Source organism: Chlamydotis macqueenii, chromosome 2, assembly GCF_036417535.1.
Source record: "Chlamydotis macqueenii isolate bChlMac1 chromosome 2, bChlMac1.mat, whole genome shotgun sequence".
NCBI lineage: Eukaryota > Metazoa > Chordata > Aves > Otidiformes > Otididae > Chlamydotis > Chlamydotis macqueenii.
In genome coordinates, this window is record NC_141557.1 from 121,467,675 (window position 1) to 121,484,394 (window position 16,720).

The 16,720-nt window shown below is 42.5% G+C and overlaps 1 protein-coding gene across 1 annotated transcript; it reads left to right on the forward strand.

Moving 5' to 3' along the window:
- Nucleotides 1-13,778: 13,778 nt before the first annotated feature.
- NPBWR1 (neuropeptides B and W receptor 1) lies at nt 13,779-15,710 on the forward strand. The gene is made up of 2 exons (XM_010126912.2): nt 13,779-13,800; nt 14,174-15,710. Exon 2 carries the CDS (start codon nt 14,313-14,315, stop codon nt 15,306-15,308), a length of 996 nt encoding a protein of 331 aa, XP_010125214.1. The 5' UTR covers nt 13,779-13,800; nt 14,174-14,312; the 3' UTR covers nt 15,309-15,710.
- Nucleotides 15,711-16,720: the final 1,010 nt, after the last annotated feature.

Sequence of the window (16,720 nt, forward strand, 5' to 3'; positions counted from 1 at the left end):
CTCCGGCTTAGTCGGGTTGGTAAGACTCTCATAAAGAGAAAACAATACGCTCGTAACTCCTTATGCTAGGAACTCTAACTGCTTATGCTAGGAACTGCTTGTGCAAGGCTATAAGAGAGCAATAAATACTATTGTGCTTTTAAATACCATATGTTGGGTGAACTTTGTGCATAGGAATCCTACAAACCGGTTACACCAAGCTACTTCCCCTTTCCAGCAGGTTAGAGAAAAAAACTATTCTTAGCTTGTCCTGGCTAGAAGGTTTGATTCAAAACATTTCCCCGAGGAGAAAAAGAAATATTTCTTCAAAGGGAAAAAAAGTCAAGTTGACGAAAAGTTTTGATTTGCTGTCAAAATAAGTTTTACTTTGGTATGTTGAGTCCTATGCATTAAAAAATCTTTAATAAAGAGTCAGGTTTAGTTAAGAGATGGGTATTTTATTTTCAATATTTGCTCTCTTACGCACATTACTGAGCATGAACAGGCACTTCTCTTCACTTTCCCCCATTTAAATCACAATAAAGTTATTTAATTGATTGCTTCTGTCATCAGGAAGATATGAAGCATGAAAGTAACCAAGTAAAAGGTGGATACAAGTGTTAAATGCCAGTGACTAAATTGCATTTATGAATAAACTTTGCCAAATTAAGAAATACTGCTTATAAGTATGTTAAAATATTAACTCAGCTTAGTGGATTTAATAGTCATGAGCAATGTGACAATAAACAGCTTTTTATAGCCTATCTCAGTGGAAAGCTCCATTTAACGCTGACCAAGTAGCTGCTTATTCACAGGCTTATAACACCATCTCATCACCATGGCTACCATTTTAATCCTTTTTATTACTGTTTAGTATCCAACAAAAGGCTCTAAGGGAAAAAACATTATGAGACTCTTCACTGGATTTCCAGAAAAACTGTAATCAGAGCAGCAAGAGTTATAAAAGATTACAATTAACTTCTCACTTTCCCCATTGTAAGGGCTGACCTGCACTATTATATTAGAGATGTGCATCTGTCTCCTCAGACAGAGAATAAATCCACCAGTAGCAGGCTGTGGTGAGATGAGACAATGGTGAAGCTGCTCTCCCTGCAGCTGGGGTGCAGCTGCCATTGCAGAGACCCACTGCCCAGCAGCTGCTCCAGGCAAAGATCTTCCAATGTCTCCCAAAATTGTCCTCATAGTTGTAGAAGGAAGCACGTAGAGTAGAAGTGTTGGATTCATTTCAATCTTGATGGGCTGAGAATCACAAGGTAAGACTCCAGTTATCAGCTCCTAAACCAATACACATTTTCATAAGTACTTTTGGGGTCATGAGGTAAAAAAGCTGTAAGTAACTTCTCCCCATGCACAGTGGGAAGTGGATCTTCAGGAAGCATTCCCTGATAATGAGTTATATTTCTTAGCTGATGTGAAGCTCCATGGCTTCTGTGACAATGGAGCTTTTACACCAGCAGGTATTTTCCACCACCGAGTAACAGAGAAAACCGATAATTTAGTTTTCTGTTTGTTTGATTTTTCAAGTCAGCTAACATTTTAAGTAATAAGTGTTCTAAAATATTCACAAACACCCTTTGGAAGATTAACCACAATCATCACATTGAATTTTTCTTTTAAAGGTCCTCCTAGTATCTGATATACCTTTCACCATATCAGTAGAATGAGTGTTAAGCATCTAAAATTTATTTAATAGAAAGCATGTTAGCTAATCCAGCCTAACAGACAACAAAGAAATATTGAACTATTCTTCAACATCTTTACTAGCTTTGTGTACAATTTCTGTTAAAGCTGGTAAGAATTCCAGCTCAAAATCTGCATTTGATACACTTGTATGCCTTTGACCTATCAGCATTTCATTTATCCTTTTTAGCAAGCTTCACATATTTCTATAGAAATTTTTTTCCATCCTTGCCCCAACAACTTTTGTTTCTCATTTAGAAATTTTTTTATATTGGTATAAAGAAAATTGAGGTCTAAATATTGTGAAAGTTACATTTAATATATTCTTCAATGCCGTGTCTTTGAAAGGGTGTCTTTGAACTTAAGGGTGTTTTTTGAACTTAAAACTCTTGTGTTTTCTTCCCCTTTTTTTTGACTTACTAACTTAGAACAATCTTCGTAGTAGCAACACCCATGCACAGAAGGACACACGTCTTCTGTGTTTGATCATCAAACCAAAGTGAACATCTCCAGTTTTTTTTTTTTTTGCCTTTCACCTTAACTTTTACAGATTGCTTTTAAAAAGATGAAGCCAAGGCACACCACACTGACTTAATTAACACAGTATACTGGCTTTGTTTGTCCTTATACCATACTATACACTCAGTTAATATAGACATCATTAGAATAAAAGCCAAATTAAAAATCAAGAAGATGTATGTTAAACCCTGAACTGAAGACACTAGCCATGAATAACATCAGACAAATCAGCACAAACAGCATGCTATGGAAATTTAAATAGTATGTTGAAAAATAAGATCTGGTATGCTATCAATTAATGAACTGCACTTCAGCGATTGCTGATGAATCTCCTCTTTAATAAACTTATAAACTTTTCAGTGTAATATTATCAGATAGCTTCCATATATCAACAATAAATTCCTCTTAGGAAAATTACAAAGTTTAAGTGACAATTACACCTAATTCAGTCCTATAATCAAATAACTGACAATTTCAATAGTCAGCTAACCAAACCAGCAGCAGATGAGAAACAGCTTAAGAATATGAGCTTGCATGCAATGACAAGTCTGACAGAAGGAAAAAGTAAAATAATTTGACTCAGTTTCCATCAGGTAGGAGGAGGTAGACATGCCTACGATGCATCATGGTAGACAGAGAATATAAGAAGAGAAACCTCAAAGTGCCCAGCAATGTTCTCTAAACTTAGGGAGCCTTCATTGTGTTTTGAAAACAGTAAGAATTAGGACTATAACTTCACTATGAGGTTCCTACATGGCAAAGCCAAAAATTTGAATAAGATTTTTGTAACTTGCACACAGTGCCTGTACTTGAAGGTTTGTGGTTACTGCATGGAAGGAAGGTGAAAGGCCTGCCTACACAGATGGAAGGTTTCTATTGCTACAAAACCAGGCAAGGTGTCGTGGTTTTGTTTAGTGAGGGAGGGGCCTAAGGTGATAGCTTCTGTAGGAAACTGCTAGAAATCGCTCCCCTTTGTTCAGTGGACTCGGCCGGGCCTAGGGCGGACCTGCTGCGGATAAGGCCAAGCCGACTGGTAGCAGAACATTCCGTGATAACGCCTCTGCAATAACGTATTTAAGAAGGGGAAAACAGAAAAAAAAAAGAGGGAAGAGAAGATGTGAAGAAGCTGAGCGGGGGCAGAGGCACAGAGGGGGAGGCGCAGGCCTCATGGGCCTTGCAGGCCTCACCCTCTGGCCTCTCGCCAGGCAGCCGACTGGGCCCGACTCGGCCCAGCCCGGCTGCCAGAAGTGGAGAGGAGATGAGAAGTGAATAAGATGTAAAAAGATCCTGAGAGACGTCTGCCAACCTGTTGTGAGGAACAGCTGCAGACGCCAAGGTCAGTTCAGAAGGAGGGGGAGGAGTAATGCGGCTCCTGGCCAAGATTCCCCTGCAGCCTGTGGTGACAACCATGGTGGAGCAGGTTGTCCCCCTGCAGCCCATGGAGGTCCACAGAGGAGCAGAGATCCACTTGGAGCCCGTGAAGGACCCCGTACCGGGGCAGCTGGATGCCTGACGGCGGCTGTGGCCCATGGAGGGCCCTCTGGGACAGCCGTTCTGAAGGGACTGAACTCCGTGGAAGAGATGACCCACGCCGGAGCAGTTCCACGAAGGACTGTGGCATATGGATGGGACCCCACAACGGAGCAGGGGAGGAATGTGAGGAGTTCTTCCCCCGACCATGAAGCAGCGGCATGAAACAACGTATGATGAACTGACCACAACCCCCATTCCCTCTTCCCCCCTGTGCCGCTCAGGAGGGGAAGGTAGTAGAGATAATGTTAAGCTTGGGAAGAGGGAGGGGTGGGGGGAGGTTATCTTGTTCTCTGTCTCATTATCCTGCTGTTTGTAGTAATAAATGAATAGTTTTCCCCAAGTCGAGTCTGTTTTGCCCGTAACGGTAACTTTAAGGATTTATCCCTGTCCTTATCTCAAACCTCGAGCCATTTTTCCTTATATTTTCTCTCCCTGTTCTCTTGGAGGGTGGGGGGAGTGAGAGAGAGACTGCGTAGTCTGGTCCTGATCGGGGCTGAACTATGACACAAGGACAGCTGTCCTTACAGCAATCTTACAGTTTTGTTGGGTTCTTTAATTAAAGATCCATCTTGGAGAAAAATAATTCCATAACTTAGCCACTCTGATAAGGAAAATAACAAAGCACAGACATTTGTATTTCATCTTTGATAGGCTAAGGAGCACTCTAGTCTTTCAGGAGTTTTGATCAAGTTTGTATATCTTCATTTTGTGCTCCAGTAGCTGCTGTTATGTTGCTTATTTTTGGTTGTGCAAGTGGATTCCTTTTCCCTAACAACTTACTTAAATGCACTTAGAGATCTCATGTTAGAATAATAAAGCCATGGAAGGATTTATAGAAGTAATCTCCAGTATCAGCAAGAAGTTCATAGTTTACTTTAAGCCCTTAAATGAGTTCATAATAACCTATTGAAGTTAGTGAATTTAAAAGCATTGCTAAGAGTTTGTCAGACTGATGAAGCAGGACATTCTCATTCACAAATAGAACATTAAGATCAAGAAATGTGAGGAATACATTGAAGTTCAGTGAGTTTTTGATTGCCAAAAAACCCCAAACCCAAACCCCAAAGACATCAAAAGCACACAGAGAGAGTTTGTGGCTGGATTTTTTTTTCTTTTTATTCAGGAACTGCTTTTGCATCTGTTCCATTGCCCTTGCTTTACTTTACTCATATTGTACTAACTAACCTTTTTTGTTATTTTTTGTTTTATTCCTTTTCCTAACCCTGGCATCTATACAGCCCACATCTTTATGGATATTATGATCTTTTTCATAGTTCAATGTCTGGTTCTGACAGAAAGACAAAATACACATACATATCCTTGGTTGTAAAGGGAGCCATTTGGTTTTCTTTTGTTTTAAAAAGGCTCACTGATATCAATCATGTTTTGAACCAGTTTAGAACTGGTTTCTAAGGCCTACATTGTTCAGCTGCTGACCACCTGAATGGTCCTCCAGCACACTGAGACAGAATCATAGAATCATAGAATAGTTTGGGTTGGAAGGGACCTTTAAATGTCATCTAGTCCACTTCCTTCCAAGAAGCAGGGACATCTTCAACTAGATCAGGTTGCTTAGAGCCCCTTGTTGAGCTTCCTGTCCACCAGTACCCCAAGTCCTTCTCCTCAGAGCTAGTCTCAATCCATTCTCTGCCCAGTCTGTATTTGTGCTTGGGATTGCCACAACCCATGTGCACGACATTGCACTTGGCCTGGTTGAACTTCATGAGGTTGGCATGGGCCCACCTCTCCAGCCTGTCAAGGTCCCTCTGGGGGATGGCATCCCTCCCCCCCAGCTTGTTGATGGCACCACACAGCTTGGTGTCGTCAGGGAACTTGCTGAGGGTGCACTCTATCCCACTGTCCATGTCGCCAACAAAGATGTTGAACAGGGCCGGGCCCAACATGGACCTCTGAGGAACGCCACTCATCACTGGTCTCCACCTGGACATTCAGCTGTTGACCACCACTCTCTGAGTTTAGCCATCCAGCCAATTCCTTATCCACTGAGCGGTCCATCCATCAAACCCACACCTTTCCAGTTTAGAGAGAAGGATGTTGTGCTGAGCAGTGTCAAAAGCCTTGCACAAGTCCAGGTAGATGATGTCCGTTGCTTGTCCCTTGTTGACCGATGCTGTAACCCCATCATATTGGTCAGGCATGATCTACCCTTTCAGAAGCCATGCCGGCTGTCACCAGTCACCTCTTTGTTCTCCATGTGCCTTTGCATGGTTTCCAGGAGAATCTGCTCCATGACCTTGCCAGGCACAGAGGTGAGGCTGACCAGCCTGTAGTTCCCTGGGTCTTCCTTGTTCCCCTTTTTAAAAACGGGGGTTATGTTCCCTCTCTTCCAGTCATCGAGGACCTCACCAGACTGCCACAATTTCTCAAATACAATGGCCAGCGGCTTGGCAACTTCATCCACCAGCTCCTTCAGGACCCATGGATGCATCTCATCGGGTCCCATGACTTGTGCACCTTCAAGTTCCTCAGATGTTCCTGAACCTGCTCTTCTGCTACAGTGGGTGGTTCTTCATTCTCCCAGTCCCTGCTTTTGCCTTCTGCAACTTGGGTGGTATGACAAGAGCCCTTATCAGTGAAGACTGAGGCAAAAAATTCATTAAGCATCTCAGCCTTCTCCATGTTCCAGGTAACCAGGTCACCCGTTTCATTCCAGAGAGAGCCTACATTATCCCTGGACCTCCTTTTATCCCCGACATACCTATAGAAGTGTTTCTTGTTGCCCTTGACATCCCTGGCCAGCTTCAATTTCGTCAGGGCCTGACTGCCTTACCTGATCCCTGGCTGCTCGCATAACCTCTCTGTAATCCTCCCAGGTTACCTGTCCTCACTTCCACCCTCTATAGGCTTCCTTCTTTATTTTCAGTTGGTCCAGGAGCTCCTTGATCATCCACACAGGCCTCCTGGCATTTTTGCCCAACTTGCACTTCATCGGGATGCATTGCTCCTGAGCTTGGAGGAGGTGCTCCTTGGATATCAACCACCAGATAATGACACCAAAGATTAACAAAGAAGCAGTCATGATTTAGACTCCTCAAAGAAAAAGACCTCTGACTTTTTCTTTTCTTAACTTGGACAACATGAACTACTTAAAGTATTCAGAAGAAAACACAGCCAGAGGTATTCTGTATGAACAGATAATGATTACAAATTAGTGTTTTCTCATGGCATGAGCATATGGTGTTAGCACGCCTAATGACCAGCTGGTACAACTGCTTGTCAGCAGGCGCAGCTCCACCAGCCGTAATGGGGTCATACCTCATTGACCAAGAGCTGAATTTGACCTGCAGGTTTTAATGACTGCTTGAGGAGATGCTGTGGTTGTTAATCCAGACTTCCAAATCCTGAAAGTCTCACCCTATAGAGGTTTTCAGGTTATTCCTAACACTCCTCATTCCTCTTTGCTTTCAGCTGAAAGGAAGATGCTCTGTGCACCTGCTGAAACATTGAGATGCATGCTGTAACGTGGACATATCCACACAAGAGCCCAAGTACAGAATTTCTAGTTTATAGCAGTCAGCAATAAAGACTCAAATATACCTATACTGACATTAAAGTCTCTGCATTATTTTTTATTTTCTTCATATTCCTATCTCAGCCTCACTTGAAACAGAAATTAAGATCTCTGTATCACAAGTATGAAAAGCAAAGAAACAACACAGGCTTTTTTTTGTTTGGTTTTGAGTTTGGTTTCTTTTTGGAGGGGGAGTTGCAAGGACCCCAGCAAACACTGAAGTACTTCAAAATCCTACATTCCACATGTTGTTTACCGTTCCAATAATGAGTGTGCTCTCCTGGGGCAAGTTGCTGCATTTCTCTGGGCTTCCCCTTACCTCCCTCCCTCCCCCTGCCCTCCAGCCTTCATGTCTTTGATTGCCTTTCTGGGAAATTGTTGTTATAAAAGGGGAAAAAAAAACACAAACCTGACTTTGATGGCTGTCCATGAGACCTGATATCTTTTGATCCCTCCAGACACTACAGCAAAAACAGCCATGAACACCTAATAGTAGAGGCAAGTTGTTTATCAGTGTGCTGTACAGACAACTACAATTCCCTGAGTAATGACAGCAGTTCACATAAAAGCATCAGAGATTTATTAGGCTAAAAATCTATTTCTTCAACCACCAGGAGAGAGGAAACAGGCAGATTTCTCCCGCTGGTCAGACTCCTATTATAATTGCATTTTTGCCCCTGGAGACTCAGAAAACAAGACATTCACTCCACGGAATAAACTTATTGCTAGAGTTAGGGGATCTTTTCTGGGGAGAAGAAGGTTCATAGTTGTCGTTCAGCCAGGCAGTGATACAGCTGAAAGTAAGGGAGTGAGTATAGACACCATGGCACAAGGATTATGTGGTGTCTTTTGTGTACGTATAGGTGAGGTCACCCCCAGAGCTTGCGTGTAAGCAAGGAAGTGCCTGTAAGGCACTGTTATAGACAAAGTCCCCAAGCCCCTTCTAGGAACTCAGCGTGCTGGGGTGCCTCCCTCGTACTAATGCACGCAGTATGGGGAATAAACACGTTGAGTTAGAGAGGTGTGTGCAGTTGCAGAGCTACAGTCTTGTTGGGATCACAGAGAAGTGGAGGGATTGCACCTACAGCTGGAGTGTTGAAATGGAGGAATACAGGCGTTTTAGGAAGGACAGGATGAGAAGACAAGGAGAGCAAGTTGGTTTTTATGTGAGACAGCAGTTGAAGTGCATTGAGCTTTGAAATAAATCACAACTGAAGACCACCAGTTTTTCTTCTCCGTGGTGTAGTTTTGCAATGTAACAACCGAGGAATGAGCCACATTCTCTTTGTACATCACATTTTGAGAGAGCAGGACTGCTTTACCCAGCAACACAGGCACCCTCTTTTTGAGCTTACCTCTAGCCACACAGCAGAGCACAGAAAAAAAATAATTAAGGAGACTGATCCAAGGGGTGCTTGCCACCTGTGAAATCAACACCACAATTCTAGAGGAAAAAAAAATACCTTGTACTATTGTGTTTATACAACATTCCCTTATCTATGAGCCACCTTAAACAGGGGACCCAGCTTAACTCAATCCATGAGTCCCTGTTCTGAGACTACAACATGATGCTTTATCCTAAAATGGAAAATATCAATAAATAACTTAAAACAGATACCATGACATTTACAATTCCAGTCACTACCAGTTCCCTTCTCATCTGGACCTGACAGAACTGCTTTAATCTGCTCTTTCTCCGTCTTCACAATCAGCTCTCCAGTAGTAATCGATACAATTAGCCCCTGTTTCCCTTGCCTAATCATTAAACCAGAAGCAATCCAGCCAGTATCCTAAAAACAACAAGCACACAATCATGGAAAATCAGCCAGAAGGAGCTTGGGTAGAAGAAAGCGGTAGCTGTAAAAGCCAGAGACAACAAGAGAGGACAAAGTTATCTTCCGCTTTCACCTCTATGACATAAAACAATTTTTTGATGGGCAGCTGACACCAAATCTCAGGGGTCAATGAGGAAAAAAACTGATTGGACAGAAAGTTGAATGAAGTAGAAATATGAGTAAATAGCTCACTAGCAGATAGCAGACAGCTCTCAGCTGCATCATACACAATCTCTGAGATCAGCTCTCCTTGCCTTTGCAGCAGTCAAAAAAAAATCTTTGTCAACATGGCTCCTCTCCTGCAGAATAATATAATCAAACTCAGCTGGCATTAATGAACACCAGTTTGGATTTTTCCCACACACCAGACAACTCCTTTATCGAAATCTCCACAACCTCTCCTCCTGTCTCAAATCAGTCAAAATTTTGAACACACATACTGACAGAAGTAGCATGAGTGTATTTGCTGCAATTCTGAACAAAACCATGGTGAACCAGAATGAAAATTCATTTAAGAAGAGAATTCATTTATATATTGTAATCCTTTAGATTACTCAGTTTTAATGCACGCTAAATTTACAGACTTCTATTATTTCATAACGAACCATTTCTCTTTGTATCATATTTGATCTACATTATTATTTCCTAACAAGGAAAGACTTATTTCCTAACATTGAAAGACTTCTATCAGGCCAACACGTGAACTGAGTAAGTTTTTACCGTTTGAGTTAATTTCAAGGCGCAGCAAGCCCGTATAATAAGTAGGTGACTAAATGCTTGGCATACCTAGTTATATTAATACAGATCACACATTGATCTAAAGTAAAGAGACAAGGTTTCCAATATGAATCCTGGTTTTCTGAGTTTCTGTGTCTCAATCTGTGACAACCCCCATATCATATACTATATAAAAGAGCATTTTAAATATGTCTTAAATTAGTGCCAAAGTATGCTATCAGTGTTCCTGCTACTGAAATAAGATCTCTGGCACCTATTTTCTGATGCCTAGAACTCTTTCTGCTTGTAAAATGTGATATGTGTCACTATAACAGTTTTAACGCTGGTCGTATTTGTTGTGGCATTTTTTTTTATGCCATATAGGAAACACTTCTCATTTGTTTAGTTAGAGTAATAACCAAAGAAGTGACAAGACCCAGCATACTGATAAAGTATGAGATTATCCTATAGAGTTATATTCTCCTTTTGAGTTGTCAAATTATGTACTAAGCATTGCTAGTAAATACAGAAATAACCTTGACAGCTTTTGGATGTAGGATAGAAATTCATTTGAAATATATATTCTAGGAAATAAAATCTAATATTTCATCCATTGCTGTTCAGCCTCTGTGCTCCATCAGTCCAGTTAAAGTCTAGGGATAAAATATGAATGTAAAAATGTAATTAATTATTGGGCTTCTCTTTAGCACTACATAAAACTTAAAAAGTGTTTCCACAAAAAGAGACCAGTTACAAGATAGAAAAATACTAAGTAAATCACCACAAGATTCTATCAGTCAGATCGGAAACCCACAGCATTTTAAGCATAACCACATTCATAATGATCACATTATGCATGTAATCTTGCTATAAACATCACCTTTCAGCTCTGTTGAATGATTTGTTCAGCCATTAATGGCTCACCAGATGTTCTGTGCTCTCTCAAAGGAAATTCCTCTTCTACAAACAGTTGTTAGTACCGGTTTTGGTCAAGGTTTGATATTATGCAATTGCATCCAAAATGTGTAGTTTCCTCTAAAAATCTTGAGGTTTTATTACTGCATAATTTGTTGGGATGAGTCTGATTTCAAAGGCTTAAAATAAGAATTGAACATGGTAGAATCACAGAATAATTTAAGTTAGAGGGACTTCTGAAGATCACCTAACCTAATCCCCTGCTCAAAGCAGTGCCAAGTTCAAAATTAGATCAGGTTATTCAGTACCATGTCCACTCAAATTCTGAGCATCCCCAGAGATGGAGAAACATTCAGAAGTTCAATCATCCTCACTGTGAACAATTTTATTCCTTACATCTGGTCAGAATTTACCTTGCTGCAATTCTCAACTGTTGTCACTCATCCTGTTGTTTTGCATCTGGAAGAAGATTTTGACCCTGTCTTCTGAAAAAGCCACATTTAGATGGCTGAACACAGCAATTAGATTCTCCCAGCCCCAGCACCCAGGCCTTCTCTTCTCCAGGCAGAACAAAGCTAGTTCCCTCAACATCTCCTCATCTATAACACGCTCCAGCCTCTTAACCATCTCAATGACCCTCCACTGCACTTAGCTGCGGTTTCTAAACTTCTTTCTTCTACCGGAGAGCCCAAACTGTGTGGTACCACAATTGTCAGACAAAAGAGACTATCTGCTTCCCTTGACCTGCTGACCACACACTCGCTGACACAGCACATGACATGGTTAGCCTTCATTGTTCCAAGGGCACTCTGCTTACTGATGTTCATCTTGTTCTCTACCAGGTACACTACGTCCTTTTCTGCAAAACTGCTTCCTAGTGAGGCTGTGCCAACCTCTGCTGTTGCACGTGTGTTTTTAATCTCAGACACAGGGAATTTTTACCTCTTAGAAGTTAGCATGATTTCTGTCAGCCATTCCTGAACAGCCACCCTGCCCTCCAGCATACTGACCACTTTCCCCAATTTGTTAACATCTGTGAACTTTTCTGGGGATGTGCCCCATCCCCTGAAGAAGACACTAAAAAATATCAGCCCCAGTACTGACTCCTGAGAAGTGCTGCTAATAACCAACCACCAATTAGACACTCAGTTGTTGACTGCTACTCTTTGAGCCTACCTATCCAATGTAGCTTTGTGAAGGCTTTGTTAAAAGTCCAAGTAAGCAACACCCATCATTGTCTCCTCATCTACAGAGTCAGTCATCTCATCACAGAAAGCAACCAGGTTGGTCAGGTATGATTTGCCCTTGGTGAATCTAAGCTGGTTGCTCCAAAACACTTTCTTGTTCTTCATGTTCCTGGAAATGGCTTCCAGGAGGATTTCTCCCACACTCATCCCAGGGCCTGACATGTAGGGGAGCAGTTTGTGGTTCTCTGGATTGTCTTCCTTGACGTTTCTGCAGGTGAATATGACACGCCTTTTGCAGTCACCAGAGGCCTTCTCTAGTGACTATGAGTAGAGGGTCACAGATTTTATTTACTTAGGTTACCTACTATATTACTGCAACAAGCACATAGGATGGCTGAGGTCCTCCAATAACATGTCCAAGTAAAAATATTTTTGCCTGTTTAGAATACCAAAAAATGAATCATAGTCAAATTTTTTTCACTGCATTGGTGCTATTACAGTGTTGTGCAGCATTTGTGTTTGTTCTGTTTGTTTTTAACTATGCCATGACTGATCTTAAAACAAAGCTGAAATATTATGAAAGGTTTTGGTAGACTTCAGTAGAGATTCCTATTTCAGTAGGATTTCTGAGGAAATAAAACAATTCTAAAGCAACAGAGGAAGGTCACAAGGCTTCTCCAGAGAAACATGTGAAAACAATGAAAAAATAGCTGAATTAGTTTAATCATGTTTACATTTGTATTTTGTAATGGGGTTTACCGGTGTAGATAAAAAGGAGAAGAGGGGGCTCGTGGTACTATCTGCATTAAATCACTGGAAATAAAAGACCAAATGAAAAGATGGTCACCAGGAGTTTTGATTGCATCCAAAATTAAAAATGTACTTCTTAGGGAAAGTTTCCAAAGCTATATTCACTTTGGGGCAACCATGCCTAAGTCTTTGGGTCAGAAAACCTCACTTAAATGCTAGCTTCTAATAAACTTCATAGCAAAGGTGACATTTTCATTGCTTGGCTTGCGAAAGTATAAAGTACACAGAAAAGGAATCAAAACTCCATGAGAAGCCTGCAGCGTAGTACTTTATCATTATCCTGGGAGCACACCAGTGTGTAAACACCTTCTCTTCTTAAATCTTTTCATAAAGGAAGACAAGAATCACAGACCAGGTAGTGTATACTATGGTGTATAGGAACTATGGTTCCTATATTGTGTAGCTAGCAGTACAGAATAAAATAAGACAAAGCACTAGAAAGCATAACCACAATAAAGCAAAGCTACTTTTACTTGCTTATACTTTTTAAACTATTTACTCATTAGTTTATTTGCTCATATTTTCATATTTGTGATATCCTGCTCATCTAGGTAATTATGCATCAGAATATGGGATAATCAGAGCCAGACTGTGTTTGTCTCTCACTCCGTGGTGTTGAGCTTAGATATATTAAACAGGTTTGCCAAATTATTTACAAAAAGATGCATGTATTACATTATTAGTAATTTGTTAGTAATTAGCATTCATGTACGTGCTCAGTACTGCTGCTAACACCACAAAAGAAGTTTTTTACACTTCTGATTTAAGAAATGCAAAATTTTATCAAATGTACTCCAAGCCCACAGAATTCAATCTCATTTAAGAGGGGAAAAAAAAAAAAAACCCAAGGCGAGGAAGATGTTACTGCGTGTGCAGAGCTGGGATTTCCCTCCCCTTTGCTGCACTGCCATAGCTCGCCGCTGTCGGGAGGGGATGTGAGGGATTTTAACTCTCAGGATCAAGGAAAGAAGCGGCACCGCCATCCTCCTGCCTGCACGGACCCGGGACCAGCATCCTTCCCCCCGCCATCCCGCTTCTGCACCCCTCCGGGACCCACCTCGGGCTGGCAAAGGTCAGTGCATCCTTCCTTCCCTTCCGAAGCGTTCTGCCCCGTCGGGTGTTTTTGCTTTTTGGGGAGGATCCCAAAGGCACCGGCTCCCCCCGAGGGTGGGAGTCTCGCGGTCCCAGTCGGTCGTGGCCCCCGTCGCCCCTCCACGGTGCCCAGAGGGGGCCACGACATAGTGGGACCTCTCAGTTCCCAGGTGAGAGCTGTAATCTTGGGGTGGTTACTTTGGGGGAGTCCAGGGCTGGGCACTTGACCCCACACGGCACCCGTCGGATGGAGGGCAGAGATAGCCAGTAGGGAACTATTCCCACTGTGTGGGGAATGGTGGGACCCTCCGCCACCAGCTGAGCCGTCCATCATCTCCCCTTGCTCCCAGCAGGACGGGCAGCATATGTGAGACCTCAGTGGTTGGATACGCTGGAGGAGACTGGCTTGAGAAGAGCAGGGGGCTTGCTTTTTTTCCCCCACTCTCGAGTCCTTGCCATCACCAGTGGGCCTGGACCCCCTCTCCTGTGGCCATGGAGAACTCCTCCCTCCCTGAGACCAATTCCTCATGTGCAGATGGGCCTTTGGACTGCGCTGGGAGAGGGGATGGAGGGCTGAATATGTCCACTCCCCCAGTGAGCCCTAGCTTCTACATCACGGTGCCCGTCACCTACTCCATCATCTGTGCCGTGGGGCTGACAGGCAACACTGCTGTCATCTATGTAATCCTCAAAGCCCCAAAGATGAAAACAGTTACCAACATCTTCATCCTCAACCTGGCCATTGCTGATGAGCTCTTTACCTTGGTGCTACCCATCAACATTGCTGACTACCTGCTCCTGCAGTGGCCCTTTGGAGAGTTCATGTGCAAGCTCATCATCTCCATAGACCAGTACAACACCTTCTCCAGCATCTACTTCCTCACCGTCATGAGTATTGACCGCTACCTTGTTGTGGTGGCCACCACCAAGTCCAGGAAGATGTCCTACCGCACCTACCGAGCAGCAAAGATTGTGAGCCTCTGTGTCTGGTCTTTCGTCACCGTCATCATCCTGCCCTTCATTGTCTTTGCTAAAATACACAAGGAGCAGGGGCGCTCCCAGTGTGTCTTCGTGTTCCCCCACCCTGAAAGCATGTGGTGGAAAGGCAGTCGGATCTACACCCTTATTTTAGGCTTTGCCATCCCAGTGTCCACCATCTGCATCCTCTATACCACCATGCTGTGCAGATTGAGACGTGTGCACCTCCATAGCAATGCAAAAGCCCTGGACAAAGCCAAAAAAAAAGTTACACTGATGGTTGTTGTCATCTTAGCTGTGTGCCTGTTCTGCTGGACGCCCTATCACCTTAGTACAGTTCTGGCCCTCACCACAGACATCCCACAAACTCCACTGATCATTGGGATTTCCTACTTCATCACTAGCTTGAGTTATGCCAACAGCTGTTTCAATCCTTTCCTGTACGCCTTTCTGGATGACAGTTTCCGGAGGAGCTTTCGGAAACTGATAGATTGCAGAACCACCTCATAGAGCCAACCTTCTGTTCCCTCCTGTGTCCCTCTTGCTGTCATCTGTTCTTCCTGGGTGACTCCAGCCCAGAGTGCTTTGACCCCCGCCTTCTTGCAATGGCCCACAGAGCTTCAGATTGTCTCACTACCCAAGACACAAACTGGGGAGAGGTGGAGCTTTCTCAACTTTTCTGCACTCATTTCCTCAGGACTGCTCTCCATCCCTTGCCTTCATTATTTTTTTTTTAAATCCCTTCTCTCTGATGTGCTTTCTGTCCTAGGTTTGTAGCTCGCAGAGCTGTAGCAGGTCCCTTTTCCCTTCTAAAAGTTATCGTTTTGTAAAGTCAAGCCACATGACTGTCTCTATTAGCAGTGATTGATAAAGTCCAATAAAGATGTGCTGTTGACTGTCTTGCTTAATGATTCCTCAGCCTCTTGCATATCCACAGGACCTGCTCACCCAAAGTCTCACAAACTTAGCAATGTTGGAAAAGGCACAGCTCCAAAGGGTAAGGAATAAACCGAGGTATTGAGCTCATTTCGTTTCACCAGGGAATGAGGTAAGGTAGTCAAAATCTGTGATAACAGGCAAGAGAGGCATCAATCTGGCTTTAAGGAAGAAAGAGAAAACCCTCACTAGTTATTAAAATACACAAATGTGGGTTTGGAGCCACTTGCTCTGGAAAATAGCCTAACAGTGTACTTGGTAGCTGTAGTTTGTAAAGTTTTCAGCTGTTGTTTGCACCAGAAGTTTTTTATGTTTATGGGCAATCTCCTTGTACTTTTTTTTTTTTTTTTTTGGTCATAGAAAACAGAATCAGAAGGTATTTTCAGAATAAGTTAATCTTTAAGGGTTTAAAAACAACATTCTGAAATGTGCAGAATATTCTGGCTTCTTCCCTACAAATCATAAATAACATGTCCAGTGGACAGATTACTTTTGTCAGTCTCTCACACACTTGTACTCTGCTCGCTGGTGAGATTTTTTTATATGTCTTTTAAGGAGGACAAAGGAAGTGAAAAAAAAAAACAAACCCACAACACACCACCAAAATTGGGTTAATTTTATCTGGAGGAGGGAGAAGAGGGTCACTGAAAGTTTCACGAGAATCCATATGTCCAAATTGCATGAGAAGGTTATTCCTTCCTCTGTCCTCTTTTAGCCCTCTGAGGAAAGCTGAAAAATATGTGGAAGATTGGGAAAATATTTGCAGTCGCTTAACATTTCTCATTTTTGTGATCTTCCCTTTTCTTTGCTGCAGCAGATGCTAAGTCAGTGTGATGCAAATTTTGTTACATATTTCTCCCTCCACTGAATACAGAGAGATAGGGAAATGTGGCTAAGGAATTGCATTTCCATGTACACCGGAATGGATGATGGGTTTCAGGAGATGCATAAGGGTTCGTGTGGCACATGCTCAGGTTTGCAGATGC

Coding starts and splice junctions, on each gene's coding strand:
- NPBWR1 (XM_010126912.2), top strand. CDS start 14,313: ATGGAGAACTCCTCCCTCCCTGAGACCAATTCCTCATGTGCAGATGGG.